This window comes from Eleutherodactylus coqui, chromosome 8 (genome assembly GCF_035609145.1).
Source record: "Eleutherodactylus coqui strain aEleCoq1 chromosome 8, aEleCoq1.hap1, whole genome shotgun sequence".
NCBI lineage: Eukaryota > Metazoa > Chordata > Amphibia > Anura > Eleutherodactylidae > Eleutherodactylus > Eleutherodactylus coqui.
The window spans coordinates 19,513,064-19,535,309 of record NC_089844.1 but is presented as its reverse complement, the minus strand read 5'-3'; the positions used below and the strand labels follow the sequence as shown (position 1 = coordinate 19,535,309).

Genomic DNA, 22,246 nt, shown 5'->3' with positions numbered 1-22,246 from the left:
ACAAAGCCCTCCACAGCGCAGCGCCCCCCTATATTGTATCCCTCATCTCAATCCACCACCCAGCCCGCGCCTTCCACTCTAACAAAATCAGACTGAGTGCCTCTTTAATTAGAATCTCTCATTCCTGCCTCCAAGACTTCTCCAGAGCAGCACCAGTCCTCTGGAACGCGCTACCAAAAGCTATCTGGGCAATCACTGACAAAACCTTAGGCGCGCTCTAAAAACGCACCTCTTCAGGGAGGCATACTATATCTCCTAAATCAAACCCCTCCATACTCCGCCTGATAACATGTTCCCTGACCTACTGCAATCCCTGATAGTCGTAAACAACCGCCACCTGCAGTCACACTGATTCAGCCACTATACGGCCTGACCATTGTTTGTGTATATAGCATCCCACACCCTCCACCTCCCCATACCGGGCACATCTCCAGCCCCTTTACCTTCTGTATCGCCCCATTATCTGTAGTATGTAAGCTTGTTGGAGCAGGACCCGCACCCCCTACTGTCTCCATCAATTGATTACTTCATAACACTGTGGTTTTGTTTTTATTTCCCGTCTTGTAAGCGCTGCGTCATATGTTGGCGCAATACGTATAAAGAATATTATTAAACCAATTTTTTAAAAATTTAGAAAACCCCTTTAACGATGAAGGTGATGATAAAAAACAGGGACCCTAATGCCAGACAAAGAAAAAGGCACCGTGTGCTCGACCTTCATATAAAAATACACCACGCGTACGCAATGTAATTGCATGAGTACACCATTATGCGCCCATATAGGACAAAAGGGCCCTATCGCATGTAATACACAAGAAATTAAAAAAGGCTGTTTTTTTTACACGTGCATTATATGCAATGTATATACACAAATGTGAATGCATGAATGAAAATCAATGTACCTGTATTGGATCCATTCACGGTGCATTGCGCGTGCGTACTATTCGATTAAATTACGATCATTAGAACCCGCCCTCAGTGATGACAAAACGGTATACAAAAGAAGAAAGAAAAAAAAAAGAAACCACATACACAAGTAGGACCCCCTTCAGCACCCCTAAATAAAGTCAACACACCAGAGTCCCTGAACAAATACAGAGCGTTAAATGGTATGGCTAATGGCGGCTCTTACCCCACTTCCTGCCGTCAACTCACGCCCAGCGCAGTGGACTCTACACTCCAGCTGCCATTGCTGCCGAGTCCTCCTCTTAAAGGGCCAGCCCGTGCACCCAGTTTTCCAGGTCCTCGTCTATTTAAGGCTCACTCCCATCCCTACTGCCCAAAAGGTGATCAAGCATTTATTCAATTTCCAGAATTTTTTTTTTTAACTGTCCTACTCAACTTTCCTGGTTTCTCCTCTAGTTTGTTGACCATGATTCTTGTCTGCCCTGACCCCTTGGCATGCATCTCGACTTCACAAGAAATATGCCCCTCCTGACCTGAGCTCTGTCCTTCACCTGCATCTGTCTACACCCTCCGCTACTGCGTTACTCAAGAACTCCATCGGTGCAGACCTCAGCTCTGCCATTTCACTACGACTCTCTAAGGCCCCCGGTACCATATTAGGGTATTCATGACCAAGTTGCATCAGCTGACTCGTTACCGAGATCATTTCTAGGAGTTCCCTGCAGGAAGACCAAATCCTGATTGGTGGAGTTCAAGGGTGAAAATTGGGGATCGCCAGGTGAAGTTCGCAGATCTGTCCCAACAAGTCGTCACAGAGGTCATCGTTTACCGTGCCTATACAGGAACAATCATCGCTAGTGAATTGAGGCGGAGCGGACTGGGGATCATTACAGCCCACCCGCCTCCATTCATAGTTAACAGGCCGTCATGCATAGATGGACTGCCCATTTACATGGCCCGATCTCTCATTCAGTTTATATGCATGCAGAAACTGGACAAACGAATGTATTGTTTATTGTTCAGCCATTCATGCATTTAGACTGAACGGGGGAATCTGACCAGTGAAAGGGCCCCAAGTCAAAGCACTTTAGAGTCACAGCGGATCCACATCCTGTCCAACAGCCATCTACCCCAGTGCTGTCCAGACTCAACCTCCAATACATCCTCTTCAGTTCGAATTGCAGCAAAGATCTGATGTTTCTACAGTCATTGTGCAAACATCTGATAGATTTGGGATTCCGCTCTTGGCTTTGGATTAAGAGACAGGCACGGTTCTGAGAGTGGACCTACATACGTGCGCAGTCATTTCAACAACCGCTCCATTCATCAATAACTCCTAAGGAGTCTCACAGAGCATGGCAGGCAGCTGCACCATGAAAAGGAAGAAACCCCCAAATCTCAACACATCACAAGAGGAAATACACCACAATCTAGACCCAGTGGGTGCAAATAGAGCAAGGCATTAAAACTCCATCCCCAAAGACCTATTACTACTCCGGGCCCAAGTCCAGTCGATGATCACGTCACATGGAATACTGAAGTTATCAAGTCTCCACAAAGGATCTAATGGGGACACAAAGGACAACCCATGGTCCTCGTAGCCTCAAAGTTATTCCCAGGCTGGCAACCTGAAAACTTATAAGCCAATAACGACTCCAAAATTCAGAGGGGGGGGGGGGGGGGGGGGAATACTATTCCTGCAGTCAGGAATTGGCTACTGGTGGTCCCCTACACCAAGGCCAGATAGTATCTGCCCTGCACTAGCACCGATGTCAGGGATCTACTACTTAGACCAGAAAATGGGCTAGTTGTGGTAAAGGAAGCACAACAAGAAGCTGAGGCGCAAGATAAGGAGGAGGAGCTATATGATGTGCAAAACAAGTGGGAGGGGCTATATGAAGCACAAACGAAAAAGGTGGAATAGCTATAAAATGCAAAGTGATGAGGGGGAGGAGCTATACAACACAACTATAGAAGGCAAGCCATAAGAGGAGGAGACGAAAGTTGTTGGCTTGATAGATGGATTGAAGAGTTAGAAGATACCAAATGAGGAGGGTGCCAATAGGCCCGGCGGGTGACGAGAGAAGCACTATAACATGAGGAGGGTGAGGTGATGTCAAACTTTAGCCACGCTGATGCACAAGTGAGGAGTAACACAGACACCTCTGGTGGGGAACCATTCACGTTGTGCAACAAAACTTTTGAGTTTCTGTTTCCACTGATATCAAATTTCTGTATCCGAGCGTCATTAAACGGGAGTTATGAGGTGTCACACCGGGAAGATCATTTGTAATAACCCGCTATTACCTGGTTTAATGTATTTGTTCTCTCTCCTACAACAATTCCTGAGATCTCCATAACCTGCCGATGCCTCATCTCTGTTCATAGGAAACTACCTGCAGCGCTGACCCATCACTCTTCTATTCTCCTTTATATATTTTTAGCTATAGAGACAATCTTTTTCCCATGCATGGAGTACAAAGGGTTATTTTCTCCTTACTTTGGATTATATATATTTTCTAGGCTACCGGTATTCTTAGGCCAGCAGCACATGAACGATCTGGATTCAGCCAGCAACCCCACGTATCTGCTACTGTGGACGAACTTCCTTCCTTCCGGCGGGTTGCACGACCTCAATTGGAGGCCATCTGCACGGAGTCTGCAGCAAAATAGAGCAAGTTTCGATTTTTCCCTCTGCTCACGGAATATGCAGTTAGTTTCCGCGCGAGTGAAGGAAAAAGCAATTTTTGCATACCTTTCAATGCATGCCATTGAAGTCTTTTAGAGATGATGTGCGATCAATGGTCCCAACAGGGGAAGAAAAAAAAACAAAAAACAAACATGCACGAGAGGATCCGCGATTGCTTTTCCATAACAGCAGGTGAAGTAACCTTCGATGGAAGATCTATGAGTGCCAACATCACATGCGGCGCAGATGAACCATTGCAGAGGTGATCCTGGCCTCCTCCACAATGATCCAAGTAATGAGGAGCTGTCTAGGAGGGATGTCATGTAAAGCCCTCGCAGCTTATACGACAGCGCTGCCACCCGCTAGACAAGTAATGAGGAAAGCTACAACCATAAAATCAGAGAGGCTTGTAGAAAAAAAAAAAAGGATGCTGGCCTTTATTGGAATGATTTTAGGCTTCACAAAACAAATTTACTATTTCAATTAAATCAAAACCACCAGACATTTGCAGATACGGTCCAGCTGTGTGCAAGCAAAGAACAGAGGCGGCAGGCTCTAGGACACAAGCAGATTGAAGGCAGAGCGACTCTTACCGAGCCTCCGCTAAAGGAGCCAACCTTTACCGATTGGCCCCGATAAAAAGATACAAAAAGCCAGCAAGCGATTCCCATGACCGGTCACAGGATGCTGCAGACGGGAGGTGTCACTCATGAGAACAGAAGTCCATACAAAGTACCAGGCACAGAACTAAAGCCCAGAGCTTGTGTTTTATTGAACCATTATGTAAGGACAACTCTGGCGTGTTTCAGGTCAGATGGGAACGGTGGATGTCGCCCACACCAGCCTTGAGGAGATGTCTCGACCCCAAGAACATGACACTAGCGACCATTACCATTCCAGGATCTAAGACATGACCCCAAACACTGGATTGTGGCGGCAGATGCTGGGCCCGATCTCTTCATAGTCCTTTTTCGTGTGGCAAACTTGGTAAAACTCCGGCTGAAAGGAAAATAAGAAATGATCAGTCTGTGTGCCGACACTCTGAACTCTACCATGGCCGGACTTCACCTAGCGCTCAGCACATAGAAGATGACGGCAGGAGGAGAGTACATGGTCCTTTTAATCTGCAGTCTATAGAGACATAGAAGAGGACAGCAGGGAGAGAGTACATGGCCCATCTAGTTTGGCCTCTATATAGAGATGACAGCAGGGGGAGAGCACATGGCCCATCTAGTCTACCCTATACACTGCTCAAAAAAAATAAAATAAAAGGGAACACTTACATCAGCTCTCAACAATTGAAAGACAGAAGCTAAAAATCTTTACAGATAAATTGTGTAATTAAGAAAAAAAAAATGATCATATTGACAGTCAACTGAAACCTAAATCAGCAACCAACAGAGGGCTGGAGGGAATTTTGTAGGGCTCTGGCTCTCCTGTCCTTTGGTCCCGATGCTGGATTGATGCTCTTTTACAGCCCTGTCCAGCTCTCCTCATGTAATGACCCACGTCCTGCTATCTGCTCCATGTTCTTGTGCTAGGAAACACAGCAAACCTTCTCGTAACAGTACATATGGATGTGCCATCCTGGAGGAGCAGGAGTACCTATACAACCTGATTGGGCTGTAGGAAGCGCTTCAAGGACCAGTAGTGACAAGAACACCAGCAAAATGCAGAACTAGAGAAGAATTGGTCAGCAAGGAGAAGGAAGAATGGTCTCCAGTCCCCTTTTGGGGGTGTCTCGCTGGCATCTCTCTGGTGCTCCTGTTGTCACTTTCATTAGCACAAAACTGCATTCACAATCGCTTCTGCTTCCTAATTGAACAGATTGATCTCTCCGAATTGGCTTACGGTTATAACTGTGATGATTATGTTCCTGAAAGGTTTCTGAGCAATGTATAAAGAGACAAAAGACTAATGGCAGGAAGAGACCATCTGGTCCCTCTAATAGGCCCCTATATTTCCCTTTTCTCATTAGGAAAGAAATGCTTATCCCAGGCTGGAATTTATTTATTGTAACCCCTCTGTGCTGGACAGGGTACATGTACCCTCCTTATGTGAAGAGGTTAACCCCTTAGTGACCAAGCCTGTTTGTGCCTTAGTGACAGAGGCAAATCTGACATGGGTCACTTTAACATAGAATAACTCCGTAAAGGTTTTGCATATCGCAGTGATTCTGACATTGTTTTTTCGCCACATATTGTACTTCATTTAGGTGGTAAAAATAGACTGATAATAAATATTCACAAATTCTAGAAGTGCCAAAATTAAGGGGGGGGGGGGGGGGGGGGGGAAGAGAACAAAACAAAAAAAAAACAAACCACCCACACCTTTATTTTTTCACATTCTCAATTGTAGTATCGCAAATATGTTCAAACATTCTGTACACATTTTTGCTAAGATTAACATTTCCATCTGTTTACTTTATTCTGGACGCACATTTGAAAAACTGTTTTTTTTAACCATTTAGGAGACGTACAAATTTAACACTAATTAACATTTTGAGGGACTCTGTTTTCCTACACTAAACCAAGATTGCAAAGGCTCATCGGTATCAGAATGATAGATACCCCCACAAATGACCCTATTTTAAAAACTACACCCCTTACTGGGTCATGAGTATTTTGACCCTACAGCTTTCCTCCCCCCCCCCCCCCCCCTTCTTTTCGGGCCTTAATGCAATTTAGAGGAGAAAAGATAAAAATCATATCTTTGCAAATATGTCATTTTAAAGACATGTTTTTTTTTCTATAGTGCCCATGAAAATGAGGATTTACACCCCAAAATTGATACCCCTGTTTGTTTTGTGTTCAGAAACATACCAAGTGCGGCCCTAATCTTCTGTCTGGCTGCACAATGGGGCCCAAACCGAAAGGAGCATTAAAGTTCAACTGTTTTTAACGTCGACATAATCGCCATTATCCATTGGATAACAGGGATCAGGTGACCGGAGACCACACACCCCTTCCCCTCGGTCACTGCTCCGGGCTCTCAGCTACCTTCAGTAGCCAGGAAATTTTACATTTTTCAGGCCCTCCCCAGCTGCTGCGCTTACATCCGCCATTTTGCCAACGGACACATGCGAAGTTGGAGAAAGGTCCGCGGATAAGGATCCCATGGGGGGACACCACCAGAGGCCTTAAGTAATTTCATCCTCCCTCATGGATATGATCCATGAAAGGAGATGAAACTTAAAGCCTGGTTTAGACACAACGATAATCGCTCAAAAGATGTCTTGAGCGATAATCAGGGTTTGCATTTACAGGGCAAGGTGATAGCTCAGACGTTGAGCGAGCACCCTGCGCTCTTAGCGGGGTATGCAGAAGACAAGCGAGGCTGCTCGTCTTCTGCATCCAGCTGTTCTCTGCACGGAGCGCCTGGCTGTTATACAGCTGTGTGCTCCGTGCCAGGTATGGAGAACAGAGCTGGACCACTTCATTCTTCATACCCCGCTATGTTCACCGAGCGGGATACAGCTGAAAATAGTATCCGTTGTATCCTGCTGTGAATTCCTGATAAGGCTGATAGTTCTCTTTCAACCTTCAGTAACTGTGAAGCAGGAGATTTCAAATGTCCAGCGACGATCCGGTCTTCTGCACATGCGTCGCCATTTTTTCCTTTGGCACGCATAAGCAGAAGACAGCCGAAGGTCCTTTTTGGACCAGATCATCGCGGAACATTACAAAGGACGGGGGTGAGTACTTTCAGCGCCCCTCATGGATGTGATCTGTGAGGGGAGCTGAAACTAACTTTTTTTTCACTATTTACTTTGTGATCGATAGCACCAATGCATTGCCAGAGGGAAGAGGGCGGGCTTCCCACACCCCCCTTTATCACAGCTCCAGGTTGTCGGCTACCAGAGGTTGGAATATCAGCAGATTGATTGGCTTACGCTTTTGAAATTTCTAGCAAAAGATAAATGTTAACTGTAGTTTAGTCTTTTAAGACCCCATTTTTAGTAGTTTCCGCTGCGCACTCGCTCCTGACGTTTTATTCCGCATCTTAAGTTCATTGCTGGAATAACCATTTCCCTGAACTTAAAGGGAACCTGTCAACTGCCTAAAGCACTAGAAACTAACTTATGGTGCTGGTAGACAAGGAGCCAGGTGCTGTATTTTTCAAACTCAGCCACTTTCTTGTTCCAGTGATGCCCCCCTCTGAAGTCAGAAAATCGTTGGAACCCAAGCGCGCCCCCCACCCCCCCCCCACACACACCTTTGCAAACACCAGATTCCCATGTGTAAACCCTAAATCTAGCACATGATCTCCCATGGTTTATGATTTGACAAGCTGTTTTAGAGATGCTCCTTTAAAGTGCCTCTACCAGAATCCTACTCATCTAAAAGAGCTACACTGCTGTCCCCATCCCTGAGCGACCATTGTGAGACCATGAATGATGTGGACTTACCGTAGATGCCAGCATCGAGCCTCCAAACCAGACAGCGTAACGCTGCATGTGATGTGTGATCACCTGCACATCAATTGGCTTTGGCTAAAAAGCAAAAGATAAGAGAAGGATGAAACACTGTGGATCCTGGCCGTCTCCAGTCTAGAGCTATACAAAAGTCATTAAAAGGGGTATTCCACGCATTTAAGCCCTAGCACCTAATCTCCACCCCCGTTCTCACTGAAACGGAGCGGGACGTCCACATGGGGTAAGATTCGGAAGTGTAATAGAATGATTGGTCTTCTATAGTACCTCCAACTTCAATGCGAACAAAGCGGTCTACATCCAGCCCACTGCAGTGAATGCAGGAGCCGATATCAGGTGATCACTGAGACCCCCGAGCGGCAGATCCCTGTAAAGTGGCTCTCGGGTTTCAGAATAAAATTCTGTCCCGGGACTGAAGGGTGTAAGTTAAATTAAACCAGCAGCTGTTCTTCCCACCGTCCCTCTGATTCACTGATTCAAGGTCCCGTTTTCACTTATCCAAGATGGCTGGCACGATCTTCAAACTACCTAATCCCCACAGCACAATGCTTTCTGATTGGCCAGAGCTGCTCACGTGATCAGTACGGTGCGCCTTAAGTAGTTAGAAAATTGCTGTAGCCATCTTGGACAAATGAAAATGGGGCCCAGAACCGGTGGATTAGGAGGCAGCACAGAACTGCAGGTAGTAAACCCACTCCTGTCCTGGGAAAGAGTTTCATCCAAAAATCAGAGTTATTTTAACCCATCAGTGTTTTAAGATACAAAAATTAAATTGCAAGCTGCAGGGCACGGGACTTATGCCAAACTATACAGTAGTAAATGATGGTCCTAGATTAAAAAAAAACCCTCAACCATCAGTGGGGAACTAGAGACATAATAAACCGAGTCACCCAGGCAGTTAATCCCTATACCAGTGGTGGCGAACCCAGAGGGGGCACTCAGAGCCCTCTGTGGGCACACACACCGTAGCCCCAGCACAGACAACAGTCGAGTAAACGACTGCATGAGCGCTGATGCCACTCCTAAGGTAGCTAGCACTTGCGCAGAGCATTTACACAGGCAGAATGCGCTAAACGATGCCCGACAGCACGTCCCAATTAAGCTCGCTCCTGTGCTGTTACACAGGAGTGAATATCGCTAGCATCACTATAAGTGCTTCCGGCATGGAGGCGGAGTGGGACGGAGAGTCTTCCTCCCCCGCCCGCCTCCATTCAGTCAGCAGACATTCGTTCAGAAGTGAACAACTGCTGTTTACACTGAATGGCACGCGATTCCGTTTTCTGAATGCAGAAACTAAACAATTCTCGTTTAGGAGTTTGAACAATTCTGAATGATAATTGTCCTGTGTAAACGGTCCTTTCACTGCTAGATCGCGGGCTTCTTGCTCAGCGCTTCACCTTCTATGTGAAGCAGGTAACCTTTACATGGAAAGAGAAGCCAGCGATAGGTTTTATGCTGACTGAGGGCTTAGACAGATGGGCGTGATTTCTTCCCGCTATGTGGCTGTGATAATCAAGGCCACATAACGGGATGAGACAAAACCATAGATTTTAATGGTTTCATGTTCACTAGGGGTATTCTCACCCTATCTTTCTTGCAGTTAATACTACACGCAAGGATGATATAGCAGGACCCATCTTTCCGCTCCCCCCCCCCCCCCCCCAAACATGTGGAATTTAAAGTCAGGAAAAAAAAAAAAAAAAAATTTTCAAAATACTGGCTCATACAAAACTATGCTCCGTAGCAGTGAGTGTAGTGCGCTCACGCCCATCTGCTTAAGCCCTGAAAGTCAACAACAATGAACTGCAAACTAAGGCTGGGTTCACACAGGGCGGATTTGCCGCGGTTTTGCCGCGTGGAATTCAGCCGCGGGAAATCCGCCCGCGGCCGCTAATCTCGGGATTAGCCAGCCATGTGGACGAGATTTCTGAGAAATCTCGTCCACGTGGGATGGCTAATCCGCTGCGCTAAGTCCGGCTCCTCTATGGGAGTGCCGGCTGCAACGGAAAAGCGAGCGGCCGGGCCGCTTCAAAACCGCCGCGGAAATCTCAGTTTTTGCTGCGGCCAAACCGCGAGATTTCCGACGGGAATACGCCCTGTGTGAACCCAGCCTAATAGTGAGCGATTTTGTTGCATTCACACTGCACAATTATTTCTTAAGTTTGTACTTTTGAACGAATTCTAAGCAATAAACATCCGATGTAAATGGCCATGTTGGCACTTTGCAACCCAAAACCCACTTATTAATCACAGTTTTGGCATTTAGTCTCTAAAGGTTTCACCATCACGGTCCTATATTGATCCCTACAAGTGCAGAGCAAAATATCTCCAGTTCTGATGAGTTATGAAATTAATCAAGATGACCCCTGTATATGTAGCTGTGTGGTACCAGCGTACCAAGTGTATCACTGTGTATGTAGTGGTGCAGGGCTAGAAGAGATTCTCCTGACAGAGCAGTGTATCCTCATCACTATACATTTAGAAGCGCAGTAACAGAGGTTCTAACTAGTATATCCTCAGCACTGTATATGCAGAGGTACAATATGATCATGGATTCTCCTGACAGATGGAGCCACGTATCCTCATCACTGCATATGGGTGATGTGCCAGCAGGGATTCACTTGACCAATGTAGTGCTATGGGTAGCACCAGGGGTCTTCCAGGCAGATGGAGCCGTTAATCCTCATCACTGTATATGCAAAGGTGCAGAACCAGCAGGGATTGTCCTGGCAGATGGAGCAAGCAGTGTATTCTCATCACTGTATATGTAGCAGTACCAGAAGATGTTCTCCCGACAGATATACAGTATAGAGGATACACAATTCCATCTGTTGGAAGAACCCCTGCTGGTTCTGCACCTCTGCATATACAGTGAAGAGGATACGTTGGCCAGGAGAACACCATTATTGGTACTGTACCACTAAATATACAATTATGAGGATACACAAGTCCATGCAGCGATGTGGTACAAACAGGGAGACAGTCGTGTATCCTCATCAGTATATATGTAGAGGTGCAGTACCAGCAGGGGTCTGACAGACGGATACACGGCAGCATCTTCTGACCGTTCGTCATGACTTTGTATCCAGGCAGCAGCTTCTCTGGGCGTTTTGCATCTCATCTCTAGTTTCACGGATGAGCATGTTCCGTACAGCAGTGTGCAGCATCACGAGACTGATATTTAGTAAGTTAGCCTTCGAGGTTTTTTCTTTGGTCTATGCCAGAGATGGTGATTAGCAGGGACAGTCTATAGGTGAACAATAATGGGTGGGACTTTTGCTGCGCCAATTTTGTACTTGTAAAACCCGATTACAGTGTACTGTTGTGTGCAACAATTCTGCCAGCCGAAGACTCATCTTGAATACATTTATAAACGCACCTTCAGGCGACCTCCACTCAGCTCCTCGCTCAACTTCAGCCTAGCATCAACCGTTCTTTTCAAATCTCTCTGCAGACGTCGGCCAAAGTCCCTGAACATGGTGGATCCCCCGGACAGGACGATATTCTGTGCATACAAGAGTAGTCAGTATAATACATAACTATTACAGAGAAAAAGTAAAAACAAAGCGCAATAACCCAATCACCTTGTAGAGGGGTCGGCGGACATCAATGGGGCAGTTCTGAATCACTTCGTCCACAACTTCAGAAATGGGCTGAGTGAAATCTGGATTGGCAAACTATAAATGAAACAAAGATCCTTACTACCGACAATGTGTCATTCAATAACCGACGGCTCGGCCAGAGAACGGCCTTATCCATCGTTACTAGAAGTATTCTGGACACCACACTGACCTCAGGGTGGAAGAAGATCTCAGGGCCCAGAAACCTCTCGTAGCCAACATCAATGCAGAACTCTTTCTTGGACACGGCATTGATGCCGCTGTACTGCTTGATCCACTTGCTGCTATCTGTATCATATTTGCTGAATTCTTTCACCAAGTCGGGACAGACGTAGCTGAAACGCTCCTGTAATGAGAAAGCGAAGATGTATAGATGGGGGAGCGACCTCTAGACAGTCAGAACTTCTAGAATATCTGCCGCCACCACTCCTCCAGTAAACAATTTGGAGCCCTGCAACTGTGCCGGCAAAAATACAAGATGAGGCGGTGCCCAGGGGCATGGGAAGACTCAAGTCTGTACTGGCGGCTGCAGAGACACCGGACAGAATTGCCAATTCATCATAATCATCCTCCTACTCTGACACTTCCCAGCAGGAGACACGGACAGGTTCCTTTACCTTAACAGCTTTGGCGGTTTCCAGGGACTGCTCCGGAGGAATTCCCACCTCTCTGTCCCTGAGAAGCTGCTGGATGAAGTAAGTGATGTCTCGGCCAGCGATGGGGATGTGCTTAATGCAGCTTCCGATGACGTAGCCTTCGGCCTGTAAAATACAGATAATGGGTAGCAGAACGTGCACATTTATTTAAGGGCAGTTACTAGAAAGACCTAATACAGTTGGAAAAGTATGTGCCCCTTCTCTAAAGAGGCATTACATGAATCAGGCCCAATGCACACAGGGCAAATGGAGCAGCGGATTCCGTGCTTGTCAACAGACGCAGGCGATCCGCTGCTCAATGTGCCCATTGATGTGTGTGGAGTTTCCCCTCTCCACACACACCAGCGGATCTTATTTGTGGACGCTCCGTGACGAAATAAAAAAAATCACAGCATGCTCCATTTAGAGCGGATAAGCAGGGACACCATCCATTGAAGTCAATGACAGCAGTCCCTGCCGCAGCACTTCTGCAATCATCATTGCAGAAGTGTCGCGGATCCATGTCATCACCTGGGTGACGGCGCTGAGAAATCTGTACCGGCGGCAGATCCGCATACAGAAGAAAAAATCATCTGACAGGTACACAAGGTCACCGGCAGCGGGAGGATTCCATGCAGGAATTCCCATACGGAATCAATGTGTGGCTGTGTGCATGTGGCCCAGTGTACTGTATAATTTAGGCAAATAGGTGTCCATACCTCTACAACTGTAAGAGCAGCAATCTCATCTGCCAGCCGTTTCCCCCATACATATGAAAGCTTTGCTCCACTGAATGTTGGTGTGTTTAGGGCGTTATGATGCACCCATACAGCTCTAGCAGCGGCTTCTCTCCAGGGAAGCAGAGGGGATAGGGCCATGAAATGCAAAATCCTTGATCCTTCTCCCTCCTCGCCTAACATCTGTCTGAGAAAGTTGAGCCGTCCCCATCACATTAGAGTTTAGTCACCCGAACCAGCTGAGAACGATGGAGCCAGATGTCTTTAGTGCCTCTAACCCCCCCCCCCCCCCCCCCAATCAGATGTTGGGGAGGATAAGGACGTTGAATGTCATCATCTGACTATTGCTCCTGGGGAAATAAGCCAGGAATATGGTCTGGCTTACCTCCACAAATGTTAAACCAAGTTGAATATTCGTGTGTATGTGGGGCTGGTGGAAATAGCAGTAGGAGGGCCGATTCTTCGTTGGACAGTGGTAGATAAATAGGGGTCTTTGAGGAGTATCCAAAACTGAGATTAATTGAAATCATTCAACCTAAGACTAGTTTCACATGGGCGATATCGCTTCGAGAAAGTTGTGGCAAAAAAAAAAAAAAAAAATTTGCGTCCTTCTTCCTGTGATTTTTGAGCGTCAGCGCTGCTTTTACTCGCAAAAACATGAATGCCATTCACGATTTTTTAGATTTTTCTAATGTTAACAACGCATCGCATGAAAATCGCAAGTTTGTGCTTTGTGATGCGATCAAAAGACGACTCATGGGAGATCTAAACAAAAAAAATAAATAAAAAAAGCACATCGCAGAGAGATAGGACAGAGATAGGACATACTGCGATTTTTTTTTCGAACATCGCATGAATGAAAACATCGCCAATGTGAAGGAAAGCATTGAAAAATCAGCGGTTTCATAATTCTGTGTTTCACTCTCTCGTATCACGTGATTTTCTCGCCCGTGTTAACCCACCCTAAGGTGAGGCCATGTATCCAGGGAAGAATATAGAGGAGCTTAGATACTACAGTCTGTGCCTCTTATGAAAGGTACTCACCACCGGAATGACGTGTGTGACACCATCGCCACTGTCTATCACCGTCCCCGTTAGCGTGCGTTCACCAACTTGTCTGGATGTCCAAGAAGCAGCCAAAGCAAGTACAGCCTGGAAAGAACAGACATTGGAGCTCAGGATCCTCCATATAACAACCTCCACCGTCAGGAAAGGTCCAGACGACTCACCTGAACCGCTATATACAATCCGGGGACATTGAAGGACTCAAACATGATCTCGGCAGTGTACTCCCTGTTCTCTGGAGTGTTCAGAGGCGGCTCAGTCTGTGGAGAGAAGACCGAGACTTACAGTACAAAGTGGGAGGATGGCTATGGACACCAGCAACATGCCTTTCACCACTTCCCCTGAAACCTGCGGCCAATACAATGCATAGCTTTTGTAGAAGGTTTCAGTTATAAGTAAGGACCCTCCCTTATTCAGGCTTTTCCGTGATTTGGAAGCGCAAAAAAAAAGTGAATTAAAAGTGTGACTGGGGTGTAAATACCTAGATAACAAGGGGTTAAGGAGCACGGCTCTTCTGATACCTCTAGTTAGTAACTATTTGTGCTCCTCATGATACAATTCTGGTGCAGCTTTTCTTAGAACTCTGCATTGTGCCCCCCCCTCCCAAAGGGAAAGTGCAGTAACTTAGTTTAATCGCTCCCGCAGTATAATGTAATTGTCTGACAGTCCATCAAGCCACGTCACAGGCAATCTGCAATGGCAGCCCTGGGGGCCTTCAGAAAGCCCTCAACTGCCATGGCAAACGAACGGCAGCCTGCAATCTCATCGCAGAAGAGCCGTTTGGGATCCTTGAATCCTGATCAGGGCATTTAATGCTGCAGTCAAAGAGTTTACAGCAGCAATCTGCAGGAGTGCTAATCATGGCTGTTGCAGGTGGGTGTCGGCTGTCTTTGACAGCCGACACCTGCATAGTTTACAGAGGAATCAACCCCTGATCCCTGCAAACACCAAACCTTTATAATGCAACTGTACATCATGGAGTGTTAAGGGATTGTCCCAGCTCACCAAGTGATCTCCCATCCACAAGGTAAGGGATAACTTGATTGATCCATTGGGGTCTGACCACTAGGACCCCCACCGATCCCAAGATTTCACCCCTGGCATGAAGTTTTGACAGTGGTGGCCACACATGCACACCACCGCTCCAATCACTTCAATAGACTGCTGCAGATAGCAGAGCACTTGAATGCCGCCATCTCCAACAGTCTTACTGAAGTGAATGGAGCAGTGGTGCGCATGGGCAGCCCCCACTGTTAAAACTTTAGGATGTGCCAGGGGTGAAACCTAAAAAAAAGGTGAGGGTCCCAACAGTCGGACCCTCGTCACTCAGCAAGTCATTCCTTTCCCTGTGGATAGGGAATAACTTGCTGGAATGGAACAAACCCCTTTAATGTCCTAAGAAGTACTTACAGTGCCAGACTGTGGGGGCACAACACAGTGAGAAGGGAGTAACACCCAGTTGTCAAATTTATTCATAAGTATCCAGGAGGAACAACAGAGGAACAGCGTTCTGAGACGATGTTCCTGAAGGCAATAAAAGTGACGTGTCCTCTATACTGCGGGTCTAATGCACTCACTAGGAGGAAGTAATGATCTTCTGGCTCGGCTCGTAGATACTTGAATATAACTTGCTCCATGAAGCGCTCCATGAGATCCCAGTCCTCCACAATTCCATGACGGATTGGCCACTGCGAAGGGAAAGAAAAGAAGTAGGGGTAAGTGAGAGAACAGGTACTGCCGACCGGACGTCCTAGAGTAAGGCCGCCTGCACACGAGCGGAAATCCTGCCGCGGGATTTCCGCCGCTGAAAGTTTGCATAGGAGTGCATTAAAATACGCACTCCTATGCAGACGGCCGCGGTTTGGCCGCGTGAAATCTCACGCGGCGAACAAACCGCGGCATGTCCTAATTTTCTGCGGGGAACGCACTCACCCGGCCGCCGGCTCCGGTCTGCGCATGCGCCGGCTGCGCGGCAGCCGGCACATGAAAGAGCCGGGGCCGCCAGGCGCGGGTGAGTACGCGCTCGTCCCTGCAGGCGCTCGGGTCGGATCGCGCGGCGAGAATTCTTGCTGCCGGATCCGACCCGCTCGTCTGCAGGCGGCCTAATGGAGACGGCAGCTCTGTCAGTAGACGTGACCCCAGCACCCACCTTCGTAGCGTATGTTGGCTTGTCTATCGCTTCATCTCCAATGAAAAAGTCCAGATCGTCCACTCCTTTCATCAGACGTCTCTGAGCCTGGTCTCCCACTTTGGCGGACTCCTTGATGGCGATACCTGTAGAGAATGTAAGAGCCATCATTACTGCGGCCGCAGAGCGCTTCCATGTGCAAAAATTATCTTATGGTAGAGCAACTTGCAAAGCATTATGGGAAGCATCACTGACTAAGTGTCCTGTCTACCACTAGGGGGCATCCTCCACACCCATGAAGAAGAGATCAATTAATTCTATTATTTGGATGCCTGCATGAGACTAACTGGGAGAAGATTGGGGATATTTGTGAGCACCACAGTAGCACCCAGTGCCAGGCAGGTGCTACAAAGCCAAATAAGATCATGGAGGACATGAAGAGTTGGGCCTGGATGTATGTGATGAGATCGCACATATAGCGATCCAAAGATAGACTGAAGGAGAAAGCTTGTGCCTATACCGAGCATCTGTGTACGAGATGTAGCAGAGCTGGAGCAGCGCAAATCAACGTAACAGGTGGAAAACCGATGGCGATTTACTCGGACTGGCTTCTCGTACGCCAGTCTAAAACCAAAATGTGCCAAATTTATTTAAACGTGCAAATATATACTTGGCTGTGTCTGCATCAGATGGCGAACGAGGAGCTGCTGCAGGTTTTCGCTCTAGTTTACCAGTTTCTGTCGTAAGTTATATTAAGCCCCGGTGTCTGCGGGGGTCCCGACACTTTTCAAAGGTGGTTAGAAAGCTGTAAAAGCGTAAAGAGTTACAAGTCATTGTGCGAGCGTCGCGTGCCTGTAATCTGCACGCAGGAAAGCGGACAGAAATAGCACAATAATGGCGCTTACAGCCCACCTGTAAACGCTGTGAACCGCCTCTATTGATGGGGCTTCACAGACTGGCGGTCGATCGCAGCATTTCTATGATTTTCGAGCACCGTCTGTTTGATTGCCGGCGGTTAAGCGTTTTTACACGCTGTGTCGTCCATTGAAATCAAAAGGAAGAGTTTTCAGCGCTGTCAGAAACGCAGGAGAACGCCGTGTACGGCGTTTTACCGTGTTTTTGAACGCAGCATTCTACGTCACGGAGAGGGAAAGTGACAGACGTGACACGACTCTCGCAGCAAAGACGGAAAAAAATAAAAATAAAAAATCACTATGTTGTATTTTCATGCAAGTCTCGCACGAGACAAGAACATGCAGTTGTGCGGTCGCCCCCGCGCCGCACACGGATGGAATGTCCGGGTTCCGTGTGATGCGGGTCACGCCCAAGAATGCTGGGTGTGACGTGCGCACACCCGTAAATAACAATTGCTAAAACTGAAATAAATTGGTCTCCATTCTGGCAGGTTTTCGTTACTTTCTGCCATTTTATGCTGGGAGGAATGGCGCCGACAAACACGTTATTCCTTCAGGCACAAAATACCAAAAGCGAATGGAAACCGCCAAAATAACCTGTCGGTCTGCGTTTCTGCACTTCTCATTAATGGCTGAGATAGGTTCCTGGGATTTTACATGGAAACCCCTGAAGGGGTTAATGAGGCGCCTAGAGACCCTTCTACTCCGAGCGCAGACGCATCCAGATCCCTCCGCCGCCGGGACTAGAAGCCCATCATCCGCCTGATAGGGATTGTAGTTGCTCGCTCCAGATAACAGGCTGTTCCTTGACAGACCTTGTAGAACTCCTCCTCTGAGCCCAAATCACTTGTGAGCGACCCCTACGGAGCAGAGGATGCTGCAGCTCTGGATGTGACTGGAGGAGGATGAGGTGAATACTCACATGGCACACGATGGATATTTACAGAAATTCCCCGGACCGGACAGAACTGTAACCCGAGGAGTTCATCCGTATGAACTTTATTAATTACACCCAACGCCTTTTGATGCCAAAAAATAAGCCCGAACCCGCAGCACCCCCCAATATACCCCAGTAGGGGGAGCGGATCTGTATCCAGCGCTCGCCTTAGTAGGCCCGGTGATGTCCAGGGGGAATGAAGGCTTTCTATTTTTTTTTAGTTTCTGCACCTCTTGATGCCACAAACTGGCAGATACCGTAGTCACATATGGCAGCTTAGATGGACTAAATGGTGCCAAAACCAGCAGACCGGATTGGAGGCGGAGTTATGCAAATTATATAACTAATCCAAAAAAAGACAAAGAAAAATTAAAGGGGTTTTGAGGACTTTTACTATTGATGACGTGTAGTCAGGATGGGTCATCAATAGTCGGTTGCTGGCGGTCTGCGGCTTGGAATCCCCACCAATCAGCTGATCGCCGGGCCGCTGTCAGTGCGGATAGAGCTGGAAGCAGACAAGGGCGTCGTGCCTGCAGTACCAGACCAGCCAGCATGGCAAGGATGGCGCTGTCTGCTTTTAGACTCGCTGCCAGCGGCCTGGAGAACAGCTGATTGGTGGGAACCCTGAGTGACAGATCCTGATGAACTATCCTGAGGGTACGCCATCAAATCTGGGGAATCCCATAAATGAACTGCTCAAACGCTTCACAATAACAGCGGGGATCAGGGATATAAAAACACCTGGAAGTAGCGGCGCGTCCAGGAGTCGTATATATAATACACGGGGGTAGGGGGCCTCATCTACAGGGGGGTGAGAGACTCGGGAAGTAGAAGAGGCCGGCGGCTCTCCATCATCACCCGACGGCGGTATGTGCTCATTTACAGGCGCCTCTATCCTTGTTACCAACCGTTCCGGTTTGGCGCTCTTGAACGCCGCTCTCATTAGGTTTTTGGGGTATCTTTTTCTTTTAGCCGGCAGCGGGGGCTATTCAGCGAGCGTTTACAATCCAGGCAGCCATTGCCGGGACACGTTCTTGCGAGTCAAGACCATGTAACTATGGTAACCGCAGAAAAGAAAGTGCTGAACCCACCGTGCAGATTGGTATTTTTTAAACCCCACACATAAGAACCGAATGCCAAGTGAGCGCCTCAGCCGCGTTCTGCATTACGGACGGCGCCGCGGTCTTCGGATCGTAACCAGGCATGTTCTTTGCTTCTTCTCCTAGGTCCAGCACATTGGTTCTGTGATACATTTCTTTCCTCGTCTTCTAAACCGCCGACTCGTTTTTTGCGCCATTTATTGCCTGTGTGAATTACAGAGAGGCCACCGTTCCGTGACGCAGGGTTGCGCCCGCCGGGGTTCTCCACCAGCATCACTTGGACCTTTGAGGACACTGATGCTTATTTGGCACCGATCACCAACGTGGCGGCTAACAGCAGTGGCATCACTATATAGCGAGCAGATCGCCTCCCGCAGGTCGGAGGCCCCCATAGCAGCCAGTGGTGGGAATACTCACATGATGGGATGATGAACTGTGGCTCCGTGTTCCCGGCGTATCCGAGCTTCGTGTACCTGAAAGAGATGAAATGATGAGGAATTTACATCCCCAAGGCGACCGCAGGAGGAGACCCGTCCTGGGAGCGCCAACACCCGGACAGGGGGGTCAGTACTCTGCTGCTCCCCTCCCCCACAGACAGGATGAGACCCGTCCCGGGAGCGCCAACACCCGGACAGGGGGTCAGTACTCTGCTGCTCCCCTCCCCCACAGACAGGATGAGACCCGTCCCGGGAGCGCCAACACCCGGACAGGGGGGTCAGTACTCTGCTGCTCCCCTCCCCCACAGACAGGATGAGACCCGACCCGTCCCGGGAGCGCCAACACCCGGACAGGGGGGTCAGTACTCTGCTGCTCCCCTCCCCCACAGACAGGATGAGACCCGTCCCGGGAGCGCCAACACCCGGACAGGGGGTCAGTACTCTGCTGCTCCCCTCCCCCACAGACAGGATGAGACCCGTCCCGGGAGCGCCAACACCCGGACAGGGGGGTCAGTACTCTGCTGCTCCCCTCCCCCACAGACAGGATGAGACCCGTCCCGGGAGCACCAACACCTGGACAGGGGGGGGGGGGTCGGTACTCTGCCACTCCCCTCCCCCGCACTGCGACCAGATAGGATGAGACCCGTCCTAGGAGCACCAAAACCTGGACAGGGGGGGGGTCAGTACTCTGCTGCTCCCCTCCCCCACAGACAGGATGAGACCCGTCCCGGGAGCACCAACACCTGGACAGAGGGGGTCAGTACTCTGCCACTCCCCTCCCCCGTACTGCGACCACGGACAGTATGAGAGACCCGTCCCAGGAGCAGCCCAACACACTGACAGGGGGGGGGGGGGGGGGGTCAGTACTCTGCTGCTCCCCTCCCCCACAGACAGGATGAGACCCGTCCCGGGAGCGCCAACACCCGGACAGGGAGGTCAGTACTGTGCCACTCCCCTCCATCACACCGCGACCATGAACAGGATGATACCCATCCCGGGAGCAACAACAGCCTGATAGGGCGGTCAGTACCCCCATCGGATGAGACCCGTCCCAGGAGCAGCCCAACCTCTTCCCCGCTTCCCCGCACCGCGACCACAGCCAGGATGAGACCCGTCCCGGGTAGCGACAAACCGCGGTACAGGAGGTCAGTAGACTGACGCTCCACTCCCCCCGTGACCACAGATAGGATGAGACCCAACCCGGGAGCGCCAAAGCTCAGGACGGGGGGGGGGGGGGGGGGGGGTGGTACTCTGCTGCTCCCCCACACTGCTACCACAGATAGGATGAGACCAATCCCGAGAGCGGCAACACCCTGACAGGGGGGGTTAGTACTCTGCGCTCCCCCCGCACTGCGACCACGGACAGGATGAGACCCGTCCCGGGAGCGCCAAACCACGGCACGGGGTGTTAGTACTCTGCGGCTCCCCACCCCCGCACTGCGACCACGGACAGGATGTGCTGCTGAGTGACTCACAAAAGCAGAAAATCAGGAACAAGAAGCCACAAGAAGAGGAAGAGAGTGAACCATCCCCCCCCCCGCAGGGCAGAGAGACCCCCAACACTGGGGGCCAACCACCACAGGACTGCAGGCCACTGGGGGGCTTCATCTGCCATCTACAAATGAGGAAGTCATGTTAGCCCCTCCCACAACCACACAGCCCCTCCCACCCCAGTATAGCTCCTCCCCCAGAGAAACCCCCCTTACCTATATGTAGCTCCTCCCCTGGGGGCCCCCACAACTCCCTCCCCCGAGAGCCCTGCATCCAGCCGCTCCGACCCCTGTACAGCCCCCACACAACCCTTCCTCAGGGGCCCCTCATCACCACACAAGCTCCTCCTCCAGGACCCCCAGAAACAGCCCCACCCCTGGAGAAGCCCCCCACAACCACATAACTCCCTCCCCCGGGGCCCCATATGCTGCTCCTACCACAAGGGCCCTTCACCCCCACACTGCTGCTCCCCAGGAGCCCCAACAACCATGGAGCCCCTCCCACCCCTGAACAGCCCACACAGCTACAGGAGTCCCTCCCGGGGCCCCCTCACACAGCCCCTTCCCTCGGGGGCCCCCTCACACAGCCCTTCTCCTGCAGTCCTCTCGCCCTCGTACAGGTAATGAATCGGCCCTCCGCCGCCCCGCACCCACCCCGCCCACAGACCCGCCACACACTCCTCACCCCCGGCCACATACGCGCCTTCTGGTAGTAGAGCTAAGGGCCACTTACCCGGTGCCGCAGTCCACCACACAGGCGGGGAGCCGGGCAGCCATGACCGAGAACGGGAGCGGCTTCCGCACAAACTGACAGCAAGATGGCGGCCAACACCCAGAGAGAGGAAACCAGTGCGGAAAGGCGTCCAATCACCTGTAAGGAGTTCAGCCTTACTAACCAATCAAAGCCCTGACTGCATCTTGCTGCAGCCAATCAGAGAGATGCAGGTAAGGGTCTGCCGACGTTATACCAGCAACGACTTCCTGAAGGAGGTGACCGGCCAATCACAGGACGCGACATGAGGATATAACCAATCGCAGAAGAACAGCTGAGAGGGAGCGGCCAATCACGGAGAAGAAAATTAGTGTCAGGAAAAAGAGCAGCGCAGAATCCGGGAACTGAGAGGATAAGTGACAGGACGGCAGACCAATCGTATTC

General features: G+C 49.5%; 1 protein-coding gene across 1 annotated transcript; it reads right to left on the bottom strand.

Moving 5' to 3' along the window:
• Positions 1-4,002: 4,002 nt before the first annotated feature.
• On the bottom strand, positions 4,003-21,977 carry ACTR3 (actin related protein 3). Its single transcript, XM_066575247.1, has 12 exons — positions 21,824-21,977; positions 19,581-19,636; positions 16,234-16,358; positions 15,662-15,772; positions 14,249-14,344; positions 14,064-14,171; positions 12,265-12,408; positions 11,820-11,993; positions 11,612-11,704; positions 11,407-11,532; positions 8,004-8,087; positions 4,003-4,594 (listed from the first exon to the last, which is right to left on the bottom strand). The coding sequence occupies exons 1-12, from the start codon at positions 21,865-21,867 to the stop codon at positions 4,499-4,501; spliced, it is 1,257 nt and encodes a 418-aa protein (XP_066431344.1). The 5' UTR covers positions 21,868-21,977; the 3' UTR covers positions 4,003-4,498.
• Positions 21,978-22,246: the final 269 nt, after the last annotated feature.

Excerpts from the sequence above, each read along its gene's own strand:
- ACTR3 (XM_066575247.1), bottom strand. The coding sequence starts at position 21,867 with ATGGCTGCCCGGCTCCCCGCCTGTGTGGTGGACTGCGGCACCGG. Across the intron at positions 11,705-11,819 it reads AGATCTTCTTCCACCCTGAG|TTTGCCAATCCAGATTTCAC; the intron begins GTCAGTGTGGTG and ends TTTCATTTATAG. Across the intron at positions 11,533-11,611 it reads TCCGCCGACCCCTCTACAAG|AATATCGTCCTGTCCGGGGG; the intron begins GTGATTGGGTTA and ends TTGTATGCACAG.